This window comes from Caretta caretta, chromosome 12, assembly GCF_965140235.1.
Source record: "Caretta caretta isolate rCarCar2 chromosome 12, rCarCar1.hap1, whole genome shotgun sequence".
Lineage (NCBI taxonomy): Eukaryota > Metazoa > Chordata > Testudines > Cheloniidae > Caretta > Caretta caretta.
In genome coordinates this window covers 18,355,874-18,378,547 of record NC_134217.1, presented here as the reverse complement: position 1 = coordinate 18,378,547, position 22,674 = coordinate 18,355,874, and the positions used below count along the sequence as shown (strand labels likewise).

The 22,674-nt window shown below is 45.3% G+C and overlaps 1 protein-coding gene across 1 annotated transcript in view; it reads left to right on the top strand.

The window, feature by feature from the left end:
• Positions 1 to 22,674, top strand: part of LONP2 (lon peptidase 2, peroxisomal) — a 93,698-nt gene that overhangs the window by 53,457 nt on the left and 17,567 nt on the right. Inside the window, exon 12 of the mRNA XM_048817049.2 lies at positions 12,154 to 12,296. Within this exon, the coding sequence (XP_048673006.1) occupies positions 12,154 to 12,296 (143 nt within the window). The remainder of the gene's footprint in view (positions 1 to 12,153; positions 12,297 to 22,674) is intronic.

Here is a 22,674-nt window from a genome sequence, read left to right as displayed (position 1 = left end):
GGCTGTTCCTCTGAAATCTGTTAGTTCATAACTGTCTCACAGTAGTGCTGTTATCTGGCCGCTACTGACATGTGAGTGTACGCTTGTAGATGCTGAGATGTTCAGGGTTTTTGTATGCTTCTTTAAGGAGACAATACATCTGTCACAGAAGAGGGCTCTTGGTGAGGCTGATAGGTTGAAACAGTGTCCGTCTAACCCTAGGAAGTGACACTTCAGTGATCAAGAGTTTGTATTTGACATTTTATTACGTTAGATGTCTGGAGGAAGCCAAGGATTTTTTCCCCCTCAGAGACAAAGTCTTTTTAGTGTGGAAATGAAATTGTTCTGCATTTTGTAAGTACTGGGATTCTTTTTATTTGATCCAGGCATATAGTAGTACTCTATATTGGTCTCTCAGAACTTTAGTAACTTCTTTCAGCTTTATCAAGTCTATAGTTATTTTCCATTTATACAGAAGATAGTGATTTATTGTTCCCTGCAACCCACACAACTGTTAACCTGTTAACAATCAGTTGTAATGTTTCTTTGTGAAAAGTTATTGCTGTACTAAAATACACAGAAGTTTAGGGTAGTTAACATCATACTGCTGCAGTAGTATCTTGTTACTGTGCTGGAATAGTAAACGACAAACTTTTAACACAGATTGGTTCTCCTCACTCCTCTGTTTCGTTGGCATAGCAGAAGTTCACCAAATTCAATTAAACACTGGTAATTAAATTTGTTTTATTGGTATGAAATGTTCTGAGTGTTAGGCAGGTGCAGTAGGTTAATGAGCTAGACCAGGGGTTGGCAACCTATGGCACGCGTGCCAAAGACAGCACGGGAGCCGATTTTTAATGACACACTGCTGCCTCCCAGGTCCCAGCTGCCGGCCCCGCTCAGCCCGCTGTCGAGCCCAGGCTGGCAGCGGGCTGAGCAGGGCCAGCGGCCAGGACCCCGGCAGGCAGCAGCATGCCATTAAAAATCCTGCCCGCCCCTGCCTGCTTTTCTCCACCCTCCGCCCCCCCCAACCTCGCCCCCCCCACCCGCGGGGGCAGGGTGAAGAAGCTTGGTCCTGCCGGCTGCTGCTGCATGGCAGGAAAGCTCCCCACTCCCCTGCCTCTTCCCCCAGTGTGCTGGGTTCCTGCCCCTCCTCCTCTCCCTCCCTGCCGTCGATTAGCTGATGGCCCTTGCGAGGGAGGGGGAGAAGCGGAGCTGCAGTGCACTCGCTGCTCCGGGGAGGAGGCGGAGAAGAGGTGGGGATGGGGCCTTGGGGAAGGCAGGTGGAATCAGGGCATATCTCCTCCAGCCCCCTGCCGTGAGCCACTCTGGGCAGGGGGCTGGGAGCACCCTCTGCCCTGATCTCCTGCATCCCCCCATGACCCCAGCTCTGACTTCGGCACCCTCCTCACATACCCCCAGCCCCCTACCCTGACCCTTGCACCCCCCATACATACACAGCCCCCCACACCCAATGCCCTGACTCTTGCACCCCCCACATTCCCACCCCCGCCCTGAGCACCAAACGGGAGCTCCTGCACCCCCCCACCACACACACACATTCCCACCTGGACCCTCGCACCAACTGGGAGCTTCTCAGCTAGGCACTCCACACCCAAACCTCCTGCCCCAACCCTGCGCCCTCTTCCTCATTCTAGCTCCTGGCCAGACCTTGCACCCCAGCCTGCTCCTTCACCCCAAGCCCTGTGCTCAGTGCACTCCCACCCTCAGCTCTGTGCAGAGAGAGAGAGAGGAAGGGAATGGGCTAGAACCATGGAGAAGGTAGGTACCCATTCTATGTGGGCAGACTGGCAGCGGGCTGAGCGGGGCCGGCAGCCGGGACCCTGGCTGGCAGGAGCTGGTGGACGGAACCCCAGACTGGCAGTGGGCTGAGTGGCAGTCTGAGTATTTCCTAAATAAGAACAACAGGATTTGGCTTAGAAATGTGGTAGTTTTCCAGGTGTGCTATAACAGGGGTTTTGCATCTCAAGAATAACGTCCATTTTATATATATATATAATATAAAAATATTTTTCTGGTAACCAGGTCCATTATTCATGCCTGGTAGAACCCTTTTTATTTTAAAAAAAAAAGTGAGAATTGGTCTGTCATGGAAAAATAGCATGAAGAATATGAAAATCAGATTTGAGTCAGTAAACTTGGCTTTCCAAGTGATGTATACAGTCATTGTCTCAGCATTCTTTTCTGTAGTAAACCCTGATAATTTTAGAGATGACTATACAAATACTTGATAAGAGAATTGGTGAGAGCTTGAAAACGATTTCTTGTCTATAAATTTGCTCTCACTTCACTTTTAGCATTTTTCTCATGCTTTGGAAATTAATAATAGCTTGCCGTTAGTCATGTGCTTATCCACGACCTGACATCTTGCTAAGAGTCCGTTTTTCTCCAAACGTCTTTCTTAGCCAACTTTTTGTTTGTCATTTATGATAGCAGATAGACTAATTAGGACCAAAAGCAATAACCACAGATGGAAGTTATACAAGGTACAAGTTGTAGCTGTGGAATAGCTGGAAACCTAAAACAGTCTGTGATTATCCTGTCTTATTTGAGAAAGGTAAAAAGATCAGTTTTTTAAAGCATTTCAGTGTTCATATTAGCAGTACTATCAATATTTTTTTCGCTATTTTAAAAAACTTCAATACCTGCCCATCTGCTTTGTTACTGAAAAGAGAGTTTATCTAGACTAGAGTATATTGAGGCTGAACAATGGAAGAGGGAGAGAGCAACCTTTATTTTTGGCAAGCCATTTACTCAGATAAGAGCAGATTACAAGCCTGTCAAGTATTATCAGCAGGGTATGTTGTTTTAATTTCTTTTGGTTCTTAAAACTTCTTTGCTTTTTGGATTCCAGCCATAAGCGTTTAGTCAAATCAAGGTGGTGGAAGTTGTCAGAGTAAATTGCACTGGAGAAACCATTCTGCAGTGAATGCAGGCTCGGGGCAGGATGGTAGAGAATACTACTCTTACAGTAGTTGAAACATATGATTAACTCAAACTGCTTGAACTTTTATCTAATTTCCAGGCTTTTTTTTACTACTTAGTTTTCCATTGGCACCAGTGATGTTGATGCAGCTATTGCTAGCCGCTGGCATTGTGACAATTTTTCCTCTCAAACTGGACTAGAGGGTGACGCCAACCCCTGTAAAGTCTTTAATATTTTGTTCTGTCTGTGTCCTCTCTTTTTGTTTTGTTTAAAATTGTTTTATGTTCTTTACTTCAACATCCCTTTGTAAGAGGAAGTACAAATAAAGTTTGGTTGTGTCTTTGCCGTGGGACAGGATGATGAAGCTTTGAGAGCAGGCATTTTGTGTCTGTGTTGAATGTCATCTTTCCAATAGGGATATGGTAGAAAAACATTGTAAAAAGTAGACCTTCAGTGGGCTTTACTACATGCCTCGTGACTTTATCTCTTTGCCACTTTTCTGTTCTCCGGAGCAAAAATTTTTGCTTTCTTCCTAGATTGCTAAGTAGCATAATAGCTTATACCACTCACAATAATACCTTGCTCCTGTATAACAGTTTTCATCAGTAGATCTCAATGCTATTTACAAAGAAGGTAAGTACCATTATCCTCATTTTACAAATGGAAATGGAGGCACAGAAAAGTGAAATGACTTGTCCAAGGTCAGCTAGCAGGCCAATGGCAGAGCTGGGAATAGAACTCAGGTATCTTGATTCCCACCCAACTGCTTTATTCACTAAACCATACTGCCCCTCTAATAAAAATACATCCTCCTTAAAATATCTCTATCCAGTAGTAAATGTTAAAATCAGCTGCTCATTCATAGGGTTTTTAAGAGTTTTTTCATGTCTTCTCACCATTTATTTTTGCTTCTGAAATAATATCCCTTGGATAAGAAATACCAGTAATAACCACACAAGTGACCTGTGCCCCACGCTGCAGAGGAAGGCGGAAAACTCCCAGAGCCTCTGTAATTTCTGGATTCATGAAAAATGTTTCATTATTTTTCAAGGCTTCTGTGATGTTTTGGGATCCACCCAGATCAATAAGGGATTCTGTCATCAGTTGCCCTGTAACTTTGGGGGCCTTTGTGCTGTGCAGCTATGATTCAGTAACCTGACACCAAAAGCCTTCCCACAAGCAAAAGGTCTAACCCTGGCTCTCACTAGCCTAGTTACTCTTTTCAGGGTGACACCAACATCCCGTCCAGTACCAGGTCTCACCAAATATGTTCTTCCTGAGTTTTTAAGTACAAGATACTCAGACCGTTCCCCTCTGGTTCATCACCCCGCAAGGCGTGAAACCAGCCACCCAATTATCAGTTCTCTTTGGCATTCACACTCCACACAGTTTGTGCACTAGAAACCTGCTTGGGATAAAAATAGTAAAGTTTATTTAATAGAAAAACCACAGATTCAAAGATGAAATAGTAGGGGGAGAGCAAACATATATAAGTTATGTAGAAAATAAACATAACCTCAGGCTTTACAGTTTTTGTAAAGTTGCACCACAGTTATAATTTTCTATATATGCACACACATCTTCACAACCATAACATGTATAGATATCTCATAATGACTAGTAAGTTCATTGCATTACAGGCGTTCATAAAAGATTTTACTCAATATATTCTTACAGTTAAATAACACAGTATGCTATCAGTTGGTTTAACTGCTTATTTCTGGGGGGATTAAATCTTCTGTTCTCCCTTGTGGTGTCTGGACCCTGATTATCACAACTTCTAATGAAACAGTTAAAAACTAGCTTAATAACATCATATATTATAAATTATTTACTGTTAGTTTGCAGAACAAAAAAGGAGTTGTATTAGAAAGTTGAAGTAATCCAGTAAGGGAGTTATTTACAGTGTAAAATTAGTGCTGGACTTGCAGCTCCTGCCAGCTAGAAAAGTAATTGCAAGCTATACGCTTCAAAACAGGGTGAAACACTAGTATTTTTGGTTGACACACTATTTGGAGCAGACCCAAAATCACTGAGCTGTGAACGGTTGTCTTTGTGGGGTCTAAAGTGGCAGCAGGCAAACACAGAGTAATGAAAAGGAGTCTAGAAGGCAGGTGGGATTTAAAGTTAATCTTTGCTAATCTAGAATCAAAATGGTGCACTCATCTTTAAAATATGGGGTTTATTTTGTACTATTAATGTATTTATACCCAGCTGTATTTTCTGAAGCATGTCATCAATTTTAAAAATATATGTTATCTGTATTTTTGTTTTGATTTTTTTTATTCAGTCTGTCAGGTGAACATACATTTCCTTAACATCAGTTAAACAAAATAATATAATTCTCTTCTCAAAAGAGCTTGTATCTGAACATTAGTAGGAACATTGGTAATTGTATAATAAAGTTCTTATTATATTATGTTCGAACTTTTGCTCCTAGCCTGAGTTTGGATTTTTTGCTATGGTAACTATCTAATCTGATTTTACTTAATTAATGATACTTTTAATGAGTACGCAATGCACCATCATTACTATTGTCACCTAGCAAATTATTTTAAACTACTAATTGAATTTTATGTGTTTAATAAAAACACTCTGTTGCCAAACTCTCTTGTAAAATACATCTGTAAAGTGCTACATTTCTGAGGTGATAAGTAACGCATTCAGTGTTAAGAGATGAGAATTCAAGAAAGGGCTAAAATCTTAATCTGTTGGTTAAATGTTTGGGTCACAAACATGGTGGTTTTTGTAGTGTGTATGGGAACTTAGAACACTTGGGCTAACATCCCTTTTCTTGCAAAAGTGGTGAGGGCTTCTGTTTTATATCCTGTCCCAAAAAAACAGCACTGCAAGCAGCAAAGGGCCTCCTTAAACACTGTGCTGGGGAGCTGGCTCATTCAGTCTGAGAGTAAATCCCAAGGTGGTATAGCTGCAGGCACTTGTAAGTTTTGAATAAAGTTGCACTGTGGTTAATATACTTTAAGGAATCTTAGAAAAATGTAATGCTTGGTTTGCTTCCCAAATCTCTTGGTTTTGTTTGTTGAGGTTTTTTTCTTATATAGGCCAGAGTAGCCCAGATGCTGTCAAAAAAGTTGGTTGCGTGAACAAACTATTTGTCGTTTAGTGTTTTATTTTGTCAATACTTTCTTGCATGACATCAACATCAAAAATGTATTGGGGTGTTGTGTAAAGCATGATACCAAGACCAGAATATCCTTAAACGAATAATTGTAAAACAAATTGAAGTATTTTATTGATTCTGAGCCACTTTCTGGTATCAGATGTTCATGTCCAACTTTTAAAAATACTGTGCAAACCTGAGGGCTGATCCTGCAACCAGCCCTTACTCATATGAACATACTCCCATTGAAGTTAATTGAACCCTAACCTTTTGAGAAATGTCTAAGGCCCTGATCCTGCAAGAGTTTACACATGTGCTTAACTTTAAGACAGCAGAGCTACTCAAATGCTTAAAATGTGCATGTGCGTGTTTGCAAGATGGAGTAGTATTTGTGTGAGTTTGAGGATTGGGCCTTTGAAAGAAAAAAAGCACATTTGTGGAATGACGTCTGAATATGTAGTTAAGCTTTAGAGTAAAATGCTGGACACAAGAAAATGATGCATTAGATAACTTAGGCTGTCTGTTGGGTCCAGATGTCCCAACTTCTTCCCACTAGAAGAAGATTGCTTTAGAAGGAATAGTTTATGATCCAAATTCTGTTCTGTTCTGTTACTCCAGTGGAAATCTGAAGTTGTAGCACCACTGATATCACAGGAGTTACTCTGGGTCTGTACTGGTGTAACTGAGAGAAGAATTTAGGCCTTCATCCTTGCAACAGAGAGGCTTAAGAAAAAGTACTTCTCTGGGGTATTCTTGAAAACCCCAGGAGACTGAAAAGAGCTGGAGAAAAAAGCAATGAATGACATTATGGGGGCTCAGAGTCTGCACTTGTAAAGAAGAGGAAATGGTGTTTACATATTTGGTTGGTTTGAAGCTTGTTTTTACAGAGTAAGCATTGATTGATGAAGAGAATTTGTTTTTAGAATAATTATATTTTTTATTTTATTTATTTGTACTACAAACTAATGCCTAGAGGCCTCAACTGAAATTGAGGCTCCATGGTGCTAGGCACTGTACATGCATGTATTGTGAGTCAGACCCTGCCCTAAAGATCTTAAGTTTTTTAAATGGACAAGATAGGCAAAAAGTAAGAGACGAGGATCCTTAGTTGACCAAGGTCACACAGGATGTCTGTGACGCTCTCAGGAATTTAACCCAGATCTCCTGAATCTGAGTCAAGTGCTGCAACCCTTTCAGTCATGTAATACCTGCATGATAATTTTACATCAACAGAGAACTTCATTCCACAGGATCATTAATCCAGCACCCTTCATGAGTGCTTAAATTCACCCTATTAATTCGAGATGTAGGGGGGAGTGTGGAAATAAAACAGCTCTGCTAGCTATAGCCAAAAAATGCTTTTGTGTGTGTGAATTGGTCAGTACAAAAACCTAAGCAAACACATAAATGAGTTAAGGACCACGTGTGGAAAATTGTGGAGCAGTTCACTTTCCTGAACCTAATTTTCTCTTGAGTTTTTCTAATACCTCCTCATCAAGTTCATGAGGATAATTGAATATTTTGAGTAAAGACTAAACTTGTATAATAACTGCATGGCAATCCAATGATAGCAGTGTTTGTTAAATTAATCTCATGTGCCTTATCTGTGTACAGTAAAATACTGTCTGTGGAATGGCATTATGAAACACACTGGTGCTAAACAGCTTTCCCACAAAATTCTCCTTAGGTTGAGGAAGATAGAACCACCACCATCTTCTAATTCACCCTAACTGCCACCTGTAAAGCAGTTCTGTGGATTTCCTTCTTAATTTGGAGGCATGTAGGGAATACCAGGTCTATGGTCTCTCATACTGTGGGGCTCTTGCAGGTAAATACTGTAAATTAGTTAAGGAGAAGAGAATGTTGCCATTTTCTCCTCCTTGCATTTAAGGACAAAAACCCTCTGATTTTATGCTGATTTTTTTGAAAAAAATTCTTGTCCTCCTTTTGTAGCCATGCACCAAATCAGTGCATGGTACATTAAATATTGTTTAAATTTTATTTTCAAGTTTTCTTCGGTTTCCGTCTCACTTCTAGTCAACAGGCATAACGAGAAATCTTTGTGAAACATCAGGTTAGCTGATGTTAACCAGATTTGTTGTGTGGAAACTGGTATTGGGTGGATGGTTTATCAGAAGACAGAAATTATTGGTACAGCATGAGCAAACTGCACAGAACTTCCGCTTATTCACTTTCATTGTGTTCCTAAAAAAAAAAAGCCAAACCTGCAGTCTTGAAAACTGAACTCCCTGTCAGTCCTTTTATTCTTATGGGACTGTTTAATAATAAACTTTAAGTATATACTGTCATCTGTATGCAACAATTTTAAATAAGTTTCTGCACATTAAAATTCTTAATTGGCTGCGTCTAGCACTATATCCCTTAGTTAAGGAGGTATTGTAAAAGGAACTATTTATAATTTGGGGTCAGATATTAAACTTGAGCCATTCAGAATCCGAAACAAAATCTCTTCCTTTCTTGGCTGGCTTTGGAAGAGCAACTCTAGTTTCATTTGTGAGTATGTCTGAATCTAAAACAGGCTACCTCTTCTGGTTGAGCTTGTTTAAGATACTTAAACATTACAATTCTTATTTCTGAAGTAATGACATAATAATAGAACAGAAAATGTAGTTCCCAGCACAAAGTATGAAGTTCCTGTCGTGGCTTTGGCACTTCTGTCACATACATCCTTTCAGTTTATGTATGTATTTATTTTTATTCCATTAACTTCAGGCTAAATTTGAACAAACTAGATTCTATCCCTCCCTCTCCTTTTCCCCACCTAATTATTTTGAAGATTTGAGTTTATCCTTTCCCATTGAATCTAATAATGTTAAATAATTCTTGAATACAGTAACTTCTTGTAGTTATTTTCCTGAAAAATGTGACTTTAAGCGACATGATGTTAAGCGAATCCAATTTCCCCAAAAGAATTAATGTAAATGGCAGTGTGGGGGTTAGGTTCCAGGGAAAATTTTTTCACCAGACAAAAGCCTATATATATATATATATACACACACACACACAGAAATATTATACACACAGAAATAGTCTAAGTTAAGAGCTTTGAAGCTATTTGTCAAAGTTACCAAGACTGAGGCCACGTCTACACTACCTGCTGGATCGGCGGGTAGTGATCGATCTATCGGGGATCGATTTATCGCGTCTAGTGTAGACGCAATAAATCGATCCCTGATCGCTCTGTCGTCGACTCCGGAACTCCACCACGGTGAGAGGCGGAAGCGGAGTTGGCAGGGGAGCGACCACTGTCGATCCCGCGCAGTGAGGATACAAAGTAAGTGATTCTAAGTTGATCTAAGATACGTCGACTGCAGCTACGCTATTCTCGTAGCTGAAGTTGCGTATCTTAGATTGATTCCCTCCCCTCCCCCAGTGTAGACCAGGCCTGAGAGTCACCTTCTAACCCTCTTGCCTTCAGCAGAGGGAGACATGCTTATGCTTACCTGGGTGTCAGCTGCCTGATGCCACCAGTCTGCTAGCCACCGAAGCAAGCACTCTCCTCTGGGCAGTGCCAGCACTGGTATTACCTTGCAGGTTAAGAATAGATGTACTGACCCCTTCGAAGCGTTGCCGTACATTGTCCAGCCTTTTGTTCACAGAATGCTTACAGAAATACCAGGTCTGCTGTTGCACCAGCGTGCAGTAATTCAGCTCAGGATCAGCAACTTGTTACCATAGTACTGAGGTGGGGTGTAAGTTTTAAACAAAGAATTTAATACTGGTACACAGCGATGATGATTGTGAAGCTTGGTTGAGGTGGTGAATTCAGAGGGTGGGATATTTCCCAGGGGATGCCTTACTGCTAAATGATGAACTAGCAATTGGCTGAGCCCTCAAGGGTTAACACGTTATTAATGTAGCCTCACACTCTACAAGGCAGCACAGATGGAGGGAGGGGAGACAGCATAGCAGACAGAGAGATGCACATTGCTCCTTTAAATAGCTGACCCCACTCTAAGTACACTGCCTTTTTAAGTTGATCAGCAAGCTGAGACAGCAGCTGCTGCCAGGAAGCTCCCTCCCTCCTGAGCCCTGTTGTGTTTCTTCCGCCGCCGCCCTCCCCGCCCCGTTCTATGGAAGATGGGGTAAGCGGGGTGCAGGAGCAGTGGGGAAGGGGACACCTTGACATTAGCCCCCTCTTCTGCCCCCGCACAGCAAGTAGAAGGCGCTGGGGAGCAGCTCCAAGGCAGAGGGCAGGAGCAACATAAGGCAGTGGGGGGAGGGACAGCTGAACTGCCGGCAATTGATAGCCTGCTGGACTTGATAGCCTGCTGGACAGCTGCCGCACAGGGAATTTAGGGGAATGAGGAGCTGATGGGGGGGCTGTCGGTCCACCCTGGTTCCAAGCTCCCACCAGCTAGCTGCAATGGACTGCTCTTTCTGCAAGCAGTGGACAAAGCAGGCGGCTGCCAAAAGACATTGTAAGGGAGCATTGCACAACTTTAAATGAGCATGTTCTCTAATTGATCAGCAATGTAACAACAAAACGTTAACCGGGACGACTTTAAGTGAGGAGTTACTGTAATTGTTTCTAGGCAGGTAGATCAGTGAGAGAAGATCAACTACCCAGACCTGAAGAAGAGCTCTGTGGAGCTTAAAGGCTTGTTTCTTTCACCGGCAGAAGTTGGTCTAATAAAAGATATTACCTCACATGCCTTGTCTCCTTTCATATCCTGGGACCAACATGTCTACAAAAACAGTGCAAACAATAGTTAGGTAGAGTGTCATGTAACCTACGTTATGATTTATGGCTGCGCCTTTATGTGCACATGCATATGTTTATAATGAACGCAAATCTGATTATTTGGTACTTTGTGGATTCCTCATATTCAGCACACACTTATTTGTTAAGCCATTGAAGTGAGAAAGTGTGATCTTTGGAGTTAAAAAAAAAAAAATGGTGTGGGTTATAATTAGGCTTTGGAACATTTAACATAAATTTAATAATACATAAGAAAAGGTCAGAGTTGAAGTTAATTGTGTAGAAGATGGGGAAGTCTTCAGTGCCTTATGTTGTTGTTACAGTATATAGAAGAGGGCTTACTCAGCTGGGTTATTTAAGCACAAAGAAAACAAAAGCTTATTTTTTAATAAGGCAGATGGCCTTAGCAATTTACTACTGATTTGTTTACAAGAAGCCTCTGTGTATGCCTCAGCTGTATACAGAGAACTAGGTAGAGTAAAAGCAGGCGGAAATACTCAGGTGGCAATCATATATTTGCTTGGGGGGGGAAATCTTTGACTAAAATATCTTGACTTAGGACAAAAACAAGCTGTGCTTATGCTCTCTGAATATTTAGTCTCTTTAAAAAAAAAAAAAAAGGCCAACATTATACATCTGCTAAAAATAATTAACAGCTTGTTCATGTCTTGAAGGCACAGAGTTGATAGCACTAATCTTCCACTGTCATTTCCAGCCAGTGGTTGCTGAGAGGCATAGTCCAAGTACTGTTGCTTTATTTTATAGAACTTATTCTGAGTGTTGCCAATTAAATATTCAAGTCCTTGGCCCCTTTCAAAAAGAGTGCAATACTATGCAATGTTGACCATATTTACAAAATACTAGCAAAAGACATAACTATAAGCATGTTATTTCCACATGCAGAGCATCTGTTTCTAGATATTGGTATACTAACTATGATCAGACCTTACAAAGACCGTGCATGCATGTATCTGAGGGAGAATGTTAATCCCAAAGCAAACTTTGTTCATTTTGTTCTGCGGATGCAATAACTAAATGGCTTACTATTTTAAACAACCTAGTTTTAAGAAATAATTTGTAGGTCAACATTACTCCTTATCTCCCATCCTCATCTCTGAGTTAACATTATCCCTTCTAAGCTACTAAAATAACTCTGATTGTTTAAGCATAATAGTAAAATTGGAGCACACATAATCTTGTCTTGAATATTTTTTTATCTAACAAGTGCATATTTTTGAAAGACTTAAATGTTTTAGGTTTGTTTATAAACTTCTTTTAATTATCCTGATCTTTTGAATGTGTTTTCTTCTGTGGTAATAAAGAATTGCATCTGTGTGTTAAGAAATACTATTACAAACCCTAAGTGAGCTTTTCTTTTCTTAGATTGCAGAGAGCATGTCTCAGAAGATGCAAAAACTGAATCAATCAGTGACACACCCGATCTGGCTCTGCCACCTGAAATGCCGATATTAATTGATTTCCATGCCTTAAAAGATATCCTGGGGCCACCTATATATGAAATGGAGGTAACAGTCTTTCATTTTTCTTTGTCTGGCAGCTTCTTACTTTTCACTTAAAATATTTTTGTCCATAGTGATTCCATCGCTAGTGACTGATTTTGTGTAGGGTGTGTTTTTTTTTTCCTGATGTATTTTGTATATTTTTGTATCAAAATGTATTTTTGATAGAACTGTGTTTCCTCCTTTCATGATGCTTGTACCTAAGCACCTTTTCATCTGGACTGCATGCAACAAGATTGAATTTCTTTAGGTGAAAAAATAAATGAGTATACTTGTTAGGTAGTGTATAATAGTCCTATGAGGTGACTACATGTTCTTCTTCGAGTGATTGCTCATGTGTATTCCACAGTAGGTGTGCGTGTTTGCCACGTACACCGATGCCGGAAGTTTTTCCCCTAGCAGTACCAGTAGGAGGGAGAGCCCCCCACAAACCCCTGGAGTGGTGCCTGCCTGGTGCAGTACAAGGGAACTGCGCGGTCCCCCCACCCTCAGTTCCTTCTTGCCGCCAGTGAAGGTGTGTCAGAACTGCTCTGCTCCAGCTTTGCTGTAGCTCGTCCCCAGAACTATTTGTTTGTTCAGCATTAGTACCTGTAGTTAGTTAGCAGTTGAGTTAGTTGGTGAGCCCGGGCCAGGGCATGCCTGGCGCCCCAGGGTTTAAGTCGTGTGGCTCCTGTAGGCGTTCTATGCCAAGAAGTGACCTGCACGCAGACTGTTTGCGCTGCTTGGGAGAAACCCATATTGCAAGTCGTTTAAGACCAAAAGAGAAAGGGACACTAGGCTTCGATCCATCCTGATGGAGTCGGTGCTGACCCCGACCCCGGCACACTGCTCCGAACTGGTACCTGGCACCGTGGTGTCGGTACCCGGCGACCCTCTGGTGCCATCGACAAGTCGGCACCGCTCCACATCCACGGGGCATGCCAAGAGGGCCAGGAAGACTCCCTCTTCACAGTGGCTCCGAGGGAAGTCTGGGACAGAGGCTAGGCCCATGTCGGGCAGTCCTCGATCACCACTGGGCCCCAGGCCTCCGACTCACGTTGAGCGGAGTAACCCGGCCTCTCTGGATGTCCAGCTGCCATCCATGCCTGAAGCCCTCCAGATGGCCGGGGCGTTATGTCCATGCTGGTGCTTGGAGTACCGCTGATGTCGGCCTCGTGCTCCAGAGGCAAGCTGCTGCTGGGATCTCTGCAGTCGCTCCAGCCCGGTACCAGTCTCGGTTGAGGGAACATTCCCAATGCTGATCACCGCCCAGCGATCACTTGGGGCAGAGTCCAGGTGGATTGCCGTCAACGCTGACCAGAATGTCTGTCTGGGTTCCATCCGGCCGGGACTTGCAGCACCACTTGTCCTCAAGGAGCGAATATTGGCGGGACCGCGTCAGGCGTCACCATCAGTCCTCATCTCGGAGAGGTTACCACAGTCGATCACGGCACGATCATTGACACCATTCCCGCTCGGAGTTCTGCTCCAAGTCTCTGCCAAGACCTCGCAGCCCCAGGCGTCGATCGCCGGTGTTTTGCCGTCGCGGGTCCACCCATCGAGGCTGTTCGCGGAGCAGCTGTTACCGCCGGTACCGGTCCTCCACAGCGAGATCGCGGTCCTGTGGCAGTTGTAGATCCCGGCACCGCTGCTCCTCCCGGTCCAGAGCCAGCAGCAGATCTTACGCCAGCCTGGTCTCCATTTATAGCCGTCCTTCGATGGTCCAGGCCAGCCAACCCGAACAGCCGGCCCAGTCGGTGCCACAGCAGGTGCAGTGGCACCAAGTGTCGTGGCTGGTCCAATGGTACCATTGGGCACCATGGCCTCCGGTGCAGCCCCCGGAGCTTCAGAAGCACCGTCGGCCTCCCTCTCCAGACCCCCGAGAAAGGAGGTGATGGGACATGTGTCCTTGGCACCGTGCCCGGAATCTGACCAGGTGGAGGACCCTCCAGTGCTGGTAGACACCCAGAGCACTGCACCGGCCTCTTTGCCCTGCCTGGAGGAGGCGATTGTGGCCCCGCACCCCTCCGTCCCACAGGAGGACTTCAGGGCCCATCAAGAACTCTTAAAGAGGGTGGCAGCAAGCCTCCACCTCCAGGCGGAGGAGATGGGGGAGCCCTCCGACTCCCTGTTTAACGTGTTGTCCTCGTTGGCACCGAGTAGGGTGGCCTTGCCTCTCCTTGAAGGGGTGGCTAAGATTTCAAATGCCCTGTGGCAAACAACGGCCTTGTTGGCCCCCATCTCTAAAAAGGCGGAACGCAAGTACTTTGTACCCGCTGAGGGGCATGAGTACTTGTATACCCACCCAGCGCCCAACTCCCTGGTGGTTAAGTTGGTCAATCACAGGGAACAGCAGGGTCAGCCAGCCCAGACCCCAAAGAACAAAGACTCTCGGAGACTGGACTCTTTCAGAAGGAAAGTTTATCCATCTTCGAGCTTCCAGTTATGAGTGGCAAACTATCAGGCTCTCCTGGGCTGGTACGAATTCAATCTGTGGGGTTCCCTGCCCAAGTTTGAGGACTCCCTCCGGGAGCATGATAGGAAGGAGTTCCAGGAGCTAGTGGAGGAAGGGGCAGCAGCCGCTAGGGTGTCCCTGCAGGCAGCCTCGGATGCTGCAGATACGGCCGCATGATCAATGGCCTCCGCGGTGTCCATGAGATGAGCATCATGGCTCTTACTCTCTGGGCTGTCCAGTGAGGTGCAGTCTTCCATGGAGGATCTCCCGCTTTACGGGAAAGCTCTGTTTGCGGAGGAAACAGATACAAGGCTGCACGGCATGAAAGACTCCCGCGCGACCCTCCAGACTCTGGGCCTCTATGTCCCGGCTCTGGCAAAACCTACATTCAAGCCGCAGCAAACTCCCGCCCAGGCCGCCCTCCCAAAGTATGAGGCCGCCCATAAGAAGCAGCAGGACTATAAGCGACTCCCTCAGAGACAGTCTCAGCCTCCCCCCAGCCTGGGTCCTCCAAGGGCAAGCAGGCGGGGAAAAGGCATTTTTGACGGGACGCTCGGGGGCACCCCGCCAGTCTTCTTCAGGGATCCACCCCCAATAAAGCTTCCCTTCTTCAACCGGTTGCTTGCTTTCCTCCCAGAATGGTCGCGGCTAACCTCGGACTGATGGGTCCTCACCATCATCTCTTGGGGTTACACCCTCAAGTTTACTTCCTCCCCGCCCAACCACCCCTCGTCCCCCTTGGGGGACCCCTTGCACGAAGCTCTGCTTGAGCAGGAAATGGGCATGCTCCTAGGTCTAGGTGCAATAGAGGCAGTGACCGAGGAGTTCATGGGCAAGGGATATTACTCCCATTATTTCCATATCCCGAAGGCCAAAGGGGGGGGCTCAGGCCCATCCTGGACCACCGAGGTCTGAACCAGTACATGGTGAAGCTCAAGTTCCCTATGATCTCCCTGGCCTCCCTCATCCCCTCCCTGGATCCCGGGGACTGGTACTCTGCCCTCGATCTACCGGACGCATATTTCCACATCCACATATTCGGGGGCACAGGCACTTCCTCTGTTTCGTGGTGGGACCGGTTCATGGTCCTCCTGTTTTGGTCTGTCCACTGCCCCCAGGGTGTTTACAAAAATGATGTCGGTGGTAGCAGCTTACCTCAGACAGCCAGGGCAGGGAGGGTAGGTCCAGATATTTCCCTATCTGCACGATTGGCTTGTTGAGGGCACCTCCCGGTTGCAGGTGAGGGATCACGTGGCACTCCTGTACAAGTGCACTGCCTTGGGCCTGTTGGTAAACAACACCAAGTCCACGTTAGTCCCGATCGAACACATAGAGTTCATCGGGGCACTCCTGGACGCAGCGTCAGCCAAGGCCTCTCTCCTGCCAGACAGATTCGAGACCCTGAAGGGTCTCACCGACTCAGTCACAAGTTTCCCGGTGACAACAGCCAGGGTTTGCCTACAACTCTTGGGTCACATGTCGGCCTGCACGTACGTGGTCCGTTACGCCAGACTCAGCATGAGGCCCCTCCAGCTTTGGTTGGCCTCGAAGTTCTCCCAGGCCACGGACAGGATGGACAAGGTCCTCACCGTGCCGGACTCTGTGATCACCTCCCTAGGGTGGTGGTCCTCCCCAAACAATATGCTCCAAGGGGTCCTATTCAGGGACAGGGCCCCGCTGTTGGAGCTGGTGTCCAATGCGTCGGACCTGGGTTTGGGGGGCCCATGTGAGGAACTTTCAGACCTAAGGCCGGTGGTTCAAGACCTGACCTTACATATAAACATCAAGGAGCTCAGGGTGGTGCGGCTGGCGTGTATGGCCTTCCGCTCGCACCTAGAGGGCAAGGTAATCGGGTCCTCACGGACAACACCGCCTCAATATTCTATATCAACAGGCAAGACGGGGCCCGATCCTCTGCCGTAAGCCCTCAGGCTGTGGGATTTCTGTGTAGCCCACGACATCCACCTGAAGGCCTTCCACCTACCGGGCACCCAGAATGAGAGGGTGGATCGCTTGAGCAGGGACTTTTCCTCGCAACATGGGTGGTCCCTCCACCCAGAAGTGGCCCACCGGCTCTTCTGAAGGTGGGGAACTCCCCAGGTGGACCTGTTCGTGACTCGGCAGAACCGGCGATGCCCCCGGTTCTGCTCCAGTGGGGGCCTGGGGAGGGGCGCTATCTCCAATGCCTTTCTCCTGTCCTGGTCAGGCCGGCTTCTCTACGCCTTTCCCCCATTCCCTCTAATCAGTAGGGTCCTGGAGAAGATAGAGATGGACAAGGCCCAGGTCCTCCTGATTGCCCCGGCATGGCCCAGGCAGCATTGGTACGGGACCCTCACAGGGCTGGTGGTAGCACTGCCGTGGCCGTTGCCGCTCCGCCTGGACCTGCTCTCTCAGGACCAGGGCCGGCTCCTCCACCCCAACCTGGCGGGTCTTCACCTCGCAGCATGGCTGCTCAGTTGTTAGGTGGAGAGGAAAGAGCGTGCTCAGAACAGGTTCAGTGCGTCCTCCTCGAAAGTAGACGGCCCTCCACTCACTGCGCTTCTTTGGTGAGGTGGTCTCGGTTTTCTAGGTGGGCGACGGACCAGGGTGTCTCCCCGGTGACCGCCCCGATGCAGCTTATCCTTGATTACCTCCTCCACTTGAGGGCCCAGGGCCTGGTGCCCTCATCAGTCAAGGTGCACCGGGCAGCCATATCGGCCTTCCATCTGCCGGTGCAAGGGCACACAGTATTTTCCCATGCTATGATTGGCCAGTTTCTTTAGGGTTTGGACCATCTTTTTCTATATTCTAGACCCCCGGTCCTGCAGTGGGACCTAAACCTGGTGTTGACTCATCTCACAGGGCCCCTGTTTGAACCACTGGCCACGTGTTCCTGGTCTCTTCTCTCGTGGAAGGTGGCGTTCCTGGTTGCAATCAACGTCGGCCAGGCAAGTCTCGGAGCTTAGGGCTCTGACCTCCAAGCTGCCGTACACAGTCTTTCATAAAGACAAGGTCCAGCGTTCCTCCGGAAGGTGGTCTCCCCCTACCACATGGGTCAGGACATTTTTCTAGTGGTCCTCTGCCCCAAGACTCTCATGTCGAGTGAGGAGCGCTGTCTCCACACGCTCGATGTGCAGTGGACTCTGGCTTTCTACCTCGAGCGGACCAAGCCGTTCAGAAAGTCCTCTCAACTGTTCGTCACCTCAGCTGAGCGCACGAGGGGCCAGCCGATTTACACTCAGCGGCTTTCCAATCGGATCACTTTGTGCATCTGTTCCTGTTCTGAGCTGGCAGGTTCTGAGCCACCCATTGTGAAGGCACACTTGGCTTGGGTGCAGGCTTCGTCTGCTGCCTTTGTGGCCCACATCCCCATCCAGGACATTTGTAGGGCCGCCACGTGGTCTTCGGTTCACACGTTCACCTCTTAATATGCAGTCATCCCCCAAACCAGGGATGACGCCGGGTTCGGCAGGGCTGTCCTCTGTCCTGGAAACTTGTGAACTTCTACGCACCTCCAACAGATATAGCTTGGAATCACCTATTGTGGAATACACATGAGCAATCACTCGAAGAAAAGACAGTTACCTTTTCCGTAACTGGTGTTCTTCAAGATGTGTTGCTCATGTCTATTCAACATCCCATCCTCCTTCCCCTCTGTCAGAGTTGTCTGGCAGGAAGGACCTGAGAGTGGGGGGAGCGCGCAGCTCCTTTTATACCATGCCAGGCAGACACCACTCCAGGGGTCGTGGGGGGGGCATCCCGCCCCCCCGGTACTGCTAGGGGAAAAACTTCTGGCACCGGTGCACATAGCAAGCACACACACCTATTGTGGAATAGACATGAGCAACACATCTTGAACACCTGTTACGGAAAAGGTAACTGTCTTTTACTGATCAGCAAATGGTGGCTGTAGTACTCCATAAATCAGCGTCTAGTACCACAGGAGAGTAAAACAGTTGCTGATGCAGAGAGCCATGTTTGTTTCCTTAATTCTGGAGTAGGGTGCAATGAACCAATAAGGAGTAAAAGTCAATGGGAGACTAATGGGATGTGAAATGCTTGCTTCTAGTAGCTTGTCCCTGAAGTTTCCTCTCTCTGCGATGGGAGGGCCAGACTGTGAAGGGATTTGGAAGAGAAAGAGGCAGCTGGGGATGCACGGACTGGGGAGGAAAATGAGTTAATTGTTTGGGATCGAGCTGTGGGAGTGCAGAGTGTAAACCTGTCAGGGATGAAGAGATTGGTAGTAATGGAGAGAAAGGAAATGAGGAGACTGGTAAAGAGGAGGAAACAATGGGATTGAATGTGTCAGAAAGGATGATGAAAAAGTGATTAATGGTAGCAGGGAAAGCTGAGAGAATTTGGGGGAAGGGAGGAGGACTCAAAGCAAAATGCTGGGTAATAATGTAAATTTATATCTGTCTTTGGTGGGATAAGCTCATATTAGGAATTTTGACCTCTGCACTTGCACATTGGGAAGTAGGAAGTAGAGGAACTTGCTTGTTAAATCAAAATCATTTGCCTTTCAGCAGTCTCCATCCTTTCATTTCAGTCCCACAGCAATCTCCATGCCAACCCCAGCTATAGAATTTGGGCAGATGACAATTTGAGAGTGTTTGATTTAAGATGGTGCCTTTCAAATTTCTCACCTAGTGTTGATATGACTGTGTTTAATTGCAAGTGGCCATCAAATTATTTGTAATGTTGTCTACAGCTTTTACAGGAATTGCTTGTGCTGTCTTTCCTTGGATCCTGTTGCTTTTTGAAACAAGAAATGAGTGAAATATAAGAAGGGTCTTTCAAGTAAAGAACATTTTATATCATCTTCTTAATTATACAGATGTATTTTGACCACTGAAAATTTGGTCTTAAGGGTAGAATCTGAAGGGATCACCTGAGTATTACTTGAATTTTTAATGCTCTAAGTGCAGATATTTCTAAAGCTATTACAGTGACCCATGGATTTAAATATTCAAGGGATTCAAAGCCTAGGCAAAGCTCTGATCTATACAAATGGTGATCACTGACTGGACAAGTCTGCTCTGTTGCTAGTGAAGATTTCATAGTTATAAAAATTTGGGGATAAAACTAAACGATGGCTTTAAATACTGCAGTGTCAACAAGGACACTCTCTCTGTGTATCCCAACAAAAGTTCATTACACATACACACATAGCTACACACCAGTTTCCCATCAAGAAGAGTGGCTCTTCAATCCTTTCAAAATGGTTGCATTTCTTTGTATTCTTTATTCAGGTTACAGACCAAAAAAAAAAAAAAGAGATCCCAGCATTTTGATTTATGACTTTCATCAGTTCTCTCAGTTATCTCAATTTGGAAATAGTTCTAGAAGAGGTTGTTCAACTGGGAAAAGGAGTACACCTGTTTGCATACTGTTTTTGCTAATTTGTCACATTTTCCCAAATATTTTAATTGTTCTTCAGGGATAAATGTTACATGTCAAAGTTTTAAACCTTGTTTCTAATTCTCCATGTACAAATATGCAAGTGCCACTATTTGCATGTAAACATTTTTGACATACTTGGCAGTCAGGGATCCAAAGCAAATGGCATATATAGCAATAGAGATGAAGCCAGGCAAAGCCTTAAGCTTCTAAGCACTCGGAGACCCCTCTCTCTCTCTCATGTATTACTAGTGAATTTATCCCTGAGCAATACGTCAGTTACTGTTTCTATAACTAGCTGTTGGTAGGCATAACCTAAGGGTGATCCGCTTCCAGGATAACAAATTGTGTTGGCTGGTAATTGTATAAGTATCTTGTGGTACATAAATATTAATGGGTTCCAGAATATTTCAAAACACTTTTGGTCATGTGAATTTTGTGTGTGTTTAATTCCAAAGATGATCTTGTGTCTCTCTTCTAATGAATTTCCTCACATTCTCTTTTTAATGAACTTCCTCAAATGGCCAAGTGATTCTCTTTCTAATGAAAAGTGTAGCCCTCATCCCAAAGAAGGCTGGGTTCCATTTGTTTTTCTTTTTTGCAGCCTGCACAGAGTGTCATTTCTCTCTATATCCACCTCTTGAGAGCTTCACCTCTGACCTGCATTCCGCCATATATAATTAGCTAAAATCAAGACACAATGAAGATGATTGTCATGTCAGTACTTAGTTGTAGTGGATCAAGCAAGGAGGAATTGAACACTTAAGGTGATTGGACTAATCTGCCTTCCCCAAGGGTAAATACCTTGGATTGAGACCTTTTTAATAAATTAATCCTATAATTTTATGCTGAGCTCTCCCAATAGAAAGGGACAGAAGGCTAAATCTTCAAACTTAGTGTTGGATGTAGGTGCTCAAGGTGCCACTGAGAGCCTCAGCTGCTGCTTAACTCTGTAGGCACCTGAAGTTCCTAGGCACCTGATTTCAACCATTAAAGTCCCTTAGGTACCTAGGGTTATGCCAGTGAGCAGGTGCACAGCTGCTTCAGTCTGGGCATCCAGGCACTTATCTCATGCCTAAGCCCCCACAGCATCCTCCAACAGCATTGCCACACTTCTCACCTCTGGGGCTCAATTTGGTAGGCATGTTCAGAGGCTGTCTAAACTCCCACAAAACAGCCCAGTGGATGTTTGGGGGTGAGGGAAAGGGTGAGGAGGAGATCTCCCTTATAATCTTGAGATGTGGGAGATCTGGATTCAATTCCCCCCTCTATCTGATTTAGAGAGGGTGTTTGAACTTGGTGATTGCCCTACCCACTGGACTATATTCATTCCACACACACACACACCCCGCCATGTGTTGTATAGGGAGTCTACATGCCTAACTTTGGGCTGTGGATTCCATAGCCCTCTGTTCATAATCATAAGGTTAATTCACAACACACAATAATCTTTGCGGGTTATTTTAAAGAACAAAACCTACATTTCCTAGGGTGTCAAAATTGCCTAATGACAGATTTGAAACAAATCGTGTAATGAGGCTTTGGAAGAATCATAACAGTGAAACAGTAGCAAGTGAAACATTATCAATACCGCATTAAAAACTCACTAGTCTTTTCTGTGAACATAACATGAGTGAGGATAGAGTGGTACAATGCTCTTCAGCCCTGAAGCAGGTAGAGCAATTGTGCTTGGAAGTGGAATGCCGTGGTGCCGTGAAAGTATAGAGTCCCACTTCATTAGTGGTACACAAATCTAAAAATTAATGTATTTGATGGCAGATTAAAAAAAAAAAAGATGGTCTTTTCCTGTATCTGGGCACTTTTAAGGGAGATATTTTCTAACAAATGCATCATAGACTCTCTGATTTTAAGATCAGAAGGGACCATCATGATCATCTAGTCTGACCTCCTGCACATTTATTGCTGTGATGGTTTTTGCAGGAGAAGGGAATCTCACCCAGTTAGAGGAAAACTCCTTCTATGACTGTCCATTGGTAAATGAGGGAATAAATCACAGAAATGCCTACCAGGAAGGAATAGGAAAAGATGTAGAGGTGAGGAATGTATGGATTTAGTGCTGATGAAAGATGATGGCTTGAAGACATTCACCAGGCTGTCAAGGCAAGCTTCCCTCACACACTGCCCTGTCAGCATGTCTCAACCCAAATCTGGGTGAGGGGATTCTCCAGAGGATAGCAGGGGTAGTTCAGCCTTTAAGGCTTGTACAGTTCTTGACCTCTGCTGAGTCTGTCAATTAGTGCAAAGGATGGTAGGGATAAATGTCTGACACTTGGAGTCTGTCCTATTAGAGACCTTGGTTCTGTTCCTGGATATTCCTTAAGTAACCTTGCACAACCTCTTGTTACCTTATTTGTGAAATTGGGAAATGATACCGTTGCCTTAGAGAACAGGCAAGTATGAGGTCTTGATCAGGAATGAAGGTTATGAAATACACAAATATTAACATGATTCAGTAGAACAATTGAGACTCGTGGTGTTCTGGCCCCCAGCCCAGTGCACCATTCTGTAGGCCAAAGCATAGTCTATGGGGTGGACTTGCTCATTATACAG